The 5935-nt window shown below is 31.5% G+C and overlaps 1 protein-coding gene across 1 annotated transcript; it reads right to left on the bottom strand.

Moving 5' to 3' along the window:
• Positions 1–374: 374 nt before the first annotated feature.
• LOC139497447 (uncharacterized) lies at positions 375–4954 on the bottom strand. Its single transcript, XM_071285671.1, has 3 exons — positions 4660–4954; positions 2232–2304; positions 375–946 (listed from the first exon to the last, which is right to left on the bottom strand). The coding sequence occupies exons 1-3, from the start codon at positions 4952–4954 to the stop codon at positions 472–474; spliced, it is 843 nt and encodes a 280-aa protein (XP_071141772.1). The 3' UTR covers positions 375–471.
• Positions 4955–5935: the final 981 nt, after the last annotated feature.

Here is a 5935-nt window from a genome sequence, read left to right on the forward strand (position 1 = left end):
GTTAAGATATTCAGTTATATACGTGTAATAAATAAAGGCAACTGTAGTATACCGCTGTTCAAAATTCATAAATCGATTGTGGAGAAAAAACAATACGGGTTTCAAACTAAAACTGAGAGAAACACAACAAATATAAACGAACTACGTAACAACAGAAACACAACACTAAAATAACACCATTACATGACAGGAATACAGTACAAATAAATGCAAGATTATTAAATAGCAAATTGCAATCTTTATCCGATATATTTGAAAAAGGATGGATAAGAAATGTTGGCTTAATGTGAACACCTCAGTCAAGGTTAGAATTTTATAATTCAAAATTTGGTAAACTATATGATTTTGTATTTAGAAATTCAATTGCACCCAAATATCATACATAGAAATGTTTTATTTTATATAAATACTTCAAGGGCAATAACAGTTATGGTTATGTGGTTCATCATGTTACAAAGTGGTTAAAGAAAACTAGTTGTCCATGTATTTACTGTTTTCATTCATTCGTTTAGTCATGACATTTGTAGAACAGTCATAATCCATATCCGTCCTAGTAGTTGGAAATGCATGGGCATAATCATCATTGTTGTCATCCAATTGTCTGCGATCAAAGTCTGAACTATCATATGTAAAATCATCCCTACTTCGCATGCCTTCATGGCTGTCGTATGTGTTCTCAGTCTGAATAATTTCTCGATTCTTAAAATTGTTAAGGTGGTCGTACTCTCCATCACACGCCTCGGAAAACGTATTGTTACTTTTTTTTTTCTTTGGGTTTTCTTTTTTGATTACTTTAGCATATATATGTGTCGCTGTGTCAGTATCGATGCCGTAACTCGGAAGATATGGAAGTTCTTTTATATTTTGATTGTCGCAATCGTCATGTGTTTCTACTGTAAAGTGAACGGGAATATTTTCTTTTGTTCCTCTTTTCTTGTTCATTGATCTGAAATATTCGATAAAATATAAAAGAGTGACTAATAAAAAGTTACATCTTATCTATTGCTGATAACGAAATGATATTATAGCAGTTTTTATCAACGGAGATATAATCTGTAATAGAGGTCATTCTGGATGAAGGACTAGAAAACAATATACTGCGGATAGAAAAGGTAAAGTATAGTAGGGTATAAATAAGGGTTATATTCGTTCTTTATGTTTTATAATGGTATCGAACTAAAACCCCCCACGGGAGCAATTGTGATTAATATTCATATGATAAAAAACATAATCTTTCAATCAGTTTTCATTGAGGTCTGGAGCTGGCATATAAGTAGCTACTATTAGTTCTTTTTTAATTTTTCTATCATTGTTTTTTGTTTAGTTTCTTTTCTCACCTATTCTAACATCGGACTAGGACTTTTAAACTAGGTTTTACTGTGCGTATTGATGTGTGTTGGTGTTTCTACATTTCCTAAAGGTATAGGGGAGGTTTGAGATCTAAATAAAACATGTTAACCCCGTAGCATCTTTGTACATGTCCCAGGTAAGCAACCTCTGTTCTTTGTTAGACTTGTATGATTTTTACTTTCAATTTGTTCCAGCTGACGCCTACCTTCGTTGTGGAATTTTCCTGCTGTTTTGAAGACATATTGGTGGCCACACGGCAGTTTGATCTCTTTGGTTGGGTTGTTGTCTCTTTAACACATTCCCAGTTTCCATTCTCAATTTTATAGTGTATAGAGGAAGACTTTTGATTGGCAACATCTCATCATGCATACACCTCAAATGGTTGTTTCAGGGTTTGTATCATACAAAAATCGTGACACAGAAGCAGATATGGTTTCATCAGAATGAAACAGCTATCAACAAATACAAAATACAATATGTATTGACCTTAACTTTGTAAACGGAGTATCTAGTGATTTCAGTTAAAATGACAACTGAAAATTATAAAAATATTAGTAATCTAAATTAGTGTATTTGAAACATTAAATGCACAAGTTGTCAAACTATCTCGTGGTTTTTTTTTTATCAAACAGAATTACTAACTAAACGTGCTTTTCTTAATATTTCTTCAGCAGGCACGCTGATACGTGTAGCCTTATACCTGATAGCAACGACTTTATTTGATCTGAAATCTGTTCAAGGGCCATATGATCAAGAGAGAAATAAGAAAATGATAGCCAAGTTCAAATATGATCAACTTTGCTTGTGATAGTTGAAACCTCAGTTTCCTAATAATTCAAACATTTATAAATTGATTTATTAGAATAGTATGTAAGTATTACCTCCTGCATATAATAACTGTTATGACAGTGGCTGATATAATAATAACACCAATAACACAACCAGTGATTGTTCCTGTACAAAGGTAAGACGAGTTGCAAAAGTGATATGTTTAAGCTAGTTATAAACATTACATGTAGACTTAAAACAAGAAGTGAAACTATCGATTATAAATAAAGCTTCCCGTAGGTGTGTTTTTTCAACTGGAGATGTTCCTTTAATTGTGAATTACTCCATAAAGCTTAAAAAGGAAAAAATGTTTTCACGTTATACGTATGTTTACATTGCATCAACATGGATCTTGTTTTTGTTGAAAAGTTTTCTTATCATTATATATATATCAACGTTCAAAAAAATGCAGAAGATATGGACATTTCTTAACATATTGTTCCTCAACACTTTTTCTCTTTTTTACATATGAAAATGTCATAGCATAAATGGAAAAATCAATCAATATTCAAGTACTCACAACATAAAACCAAGATTACTCGAACGTAACGTTGCTTGAAGAATAGACAGACCGTACTACAGATGTGACTTCATGCTTAACGCATTGCGCTATACGTTTATGTGGATGTTATTCGCTTAGGATGACATCAATTTTTTTGTCACGTTCGTGGTTCTCAGTCTTAAGTTTTCAATGTGTTTTGTTTATGATTATGTGTTTTAGAATAATTTCAACCAAATACACTCAAAGAGGCATGAACTCATATAACGCAATTTTCTACATTTAAGAGTAATGCATATTCATTATTTTAAGTTAGATACCAACTTTAATAAATTTCGTTGGTAATGGTGAGCAACGAACTTAAATGTTCAACGACAGACACATTTCCTTTGGGCTTGTATGCAAACCGGCAAAACCACGAAATTAAATATCCACTTACATATTACAGTTTTCCTCAATCCACGAATGTTCATACAAACATAACATGTATTTGCGGAAATCTTCTTTCGTTTATTTTTTAATGAGTTCATATCATCAGGAAAATGATTCTAGATTCATTTGACCACAACTTTAAGTAATATTAATCACCAAAAAGGATAATACTAAAATACCGAACCTCTGGGACATTTCAAATCGGAAAGTCCTTTTTTGAATGGCAGAATCTCAAAACTTAACTTATCAAACAACTGAAAAATAACGATCAGATTCAACACTTGGAACTTGCATTTTTTTATATAGAAAATTGTGGATTCAAACTGATTCCATAGCTAGTAAAACCCCTCATAAATATGAAAATTTGCATAAAATTCCAAGTAAAAACCAACCGGTATTATAAGATAACAAAAACAAATGAACAGACGCGAGAAACTCAAAAACATTTTACTAGCAATTTTAAGACATAAACATTGATAAACAAAACTGATGATATATTGTCAAATTAAAAAGTACCATTTTTGTCCAGCCTTCAACTTTAGTCGAAAAAGCGAGACTACGCGATCCTATATTCCGTCGTCGTCGGTGTCGTCGTCGTCGGCGGCGGCTTCCACAAATATTCACTCTGTGGTTAAAGTTTTTGAAATTTTAATTACTTTCTTAAACTATACTGGATTTCTACCAAACTTGGACAGAAGCTTGTTTATGATCATAAAATAGTATCCAGAAGTGAAGTTTGCAAAAATAAATTTTTTTTCTGTATTTTATTTATAAATGGACTTTTCTGCGGGGAAACATTACATTCACTCTGGTTAAAGTTTTTAAAATTTGAATAACTTTCTTAAACTATCCTGGGTTTGTACCAAACTTGGACAGAAGCTTGTTTATGATCATTAGATAGTATCCAGAAGTAAAGTTTGTAATATTTTACTTTTTAATGGACTTCGATATTCTGCCAGGAAACAACACATTCACTCTGTGGTTAAATTTAAAAAAAAGTTAATTACTTTCTCATACTATTTTAAATTTGTACCAAACTTGGACAGAAGCTTGTTTATGACCAAAAGCTAGTATTTAGAAGGAAATTTTGTTAATATTTTGTATCTGTGTATCTGTATTTTACTTATTAATGGACTTAGTTTTTCTTCCAGTTAACATTACATACAGTCTGCAGTTAAAGTTTTTAAATCATTTATTAGATTCATAAACTATCCTGCATTTTTACCAAACTTGGACAGAAGCTCATTACAATCAAGTGATAATATCAAGAGGAATATTTTTATTGAATTTTTTCCTCATCTTTGTTCTCTATTTACAGCATAAGTAGGCGAGACACTGGGTTCCGCGGAACCATTACAATTTTTTGTTAATTGGCATCCCTTTCAAATGAAGAAATATCGATGTTGTTTTCATTTTGTCAAGAATAAAAGACGGAAATGTTTGCAGCAATAACCCAATGACAACAGTAACTTTATCCAATCTAGACGGGCATCACAAAGTATTATTCATTAGATAGATGTATATACCATATGGTAACATTAGATATTTACCCGTTAATTTAACTGATTTGGAATATGAACTAGTATGTGTTGTCATCAATGGGTTATCAAATTCTGTAGATGACGACTTTTCATTCGAAGGTGTAGATGACGACTTTTCATTCGATGGTGTAGATGGCGACTTTTCATTCGATGGTGTAGTTGAAAACTTTTCATTCGATGGTATAAATGGCGACGTTTCATTCGATGGTGTAGGAGACAATTTTTCATTCGATAGTGTAGATTGCGACTTTTCTATTGATGGTGTAGCCGATGACTTTTCATACGATGGTGTAGATGATGACATTTCTTTATCTTAGAGGAAGAAAATATTAACGTGTGATGATGTTAGTGTATTTCTTATATAGAAGAAGACGGAAAAGACGTGTCCCAATAAAAAGTGTTGTTACCTAAAATAATACACAGGTATTGACTGGACATGTTAGGAATTTGCGTTAGCATAAGTTTGTGGCTTATAAAAAATGAAAATTGGACACGGAATAAGTAACAGTTTTTCATGTTTTTGAAATTGTATCCATATTATGATTTTAGGTTCTTTCGCTTAATGCATTTCATTAATAACCAACATGACAGTTTGCAATGGGTTGTATTATTGTGATTTCCAAGCTACATACGATACTTGTTGATGGTTTCTTTATATTATTGTTTCGACATGATACTATCGACAAAAACATGAGTTTGTACCTATGTCACAATGTTTCAAATATACACCCCTTTAACTTTTCTTTTTGTTTTTCTTTAAATGAATCAAAGTACGTTACTTTTAATTGTCGTTCGCAAAATTAAAACACATTAACTTTATTTTTGTCAGAATGAAACAATGGCGTAGCGCATGACATTCTACTGATATCAGATATGAGATGCATTATATGTATAGTTCTGATCGTACATGTATAAACCTACTGATATTCAATCATAAACAGGCAAAAATTTATAAGACTTTTAAAAATAATATTAATATACGTTAAGATTTGAGTGACATTAAAAATACTTAAAAACAGTTTTATACTGTAAAATTAAAACTAAAAAATAATGAATATTCACTGAAAAGTTAGCAGACATTTCAAGGCTATTATTGCTGAAAAATATAAGTAATATACCGTTATAACGACAAAGGACGCTTTTCATTGACAAACAGCTACCAACATTTTCACTATACCGTCCATCTGTGAAATATCCATAGCTACACTTTATAAGTGAAACTGGTACCGGCTTTGGATCTATTTAAAAGGTCAGTTTTTTTTCGTTTATGTTAGCATACATGACA

The sequence above is a fragment of the Mytilus edulis genome, chromosome 12 (assembly GCF_963676685.1).
Source record: "Mytilus edulis chromosome 12, xbMytEdul2.2, whole genome shotgun sequence".
NCBI lineage: Eukaryota > Metazoa > Mollusca > Bivalvia > Mytilida > Mytilidae > Mytilus > Mytilus edulis.

Coding starts and splice junctions, on each gene's coding strand:
- LOC139497447 (XM_071285671.1), bottom strand. CDS start 4,954: ATGTCATCATCTACACCATCGTATGAAAAGTCATCGGCTACACCATCA. Junction 2,305..4,659: donor CAAATCAGTTAAATTAACGG/GTAAATATCTAA, acceptor ACCTTTGTACAG/GAACAATCACTGGTTGTGTT. Junction 947..2,231: donor ACAGTTATTATATGCAGGAG/GTAATACTTACA, acceptor CGAATATTTCAG/ATCAATGAACAAGAAAAGAG.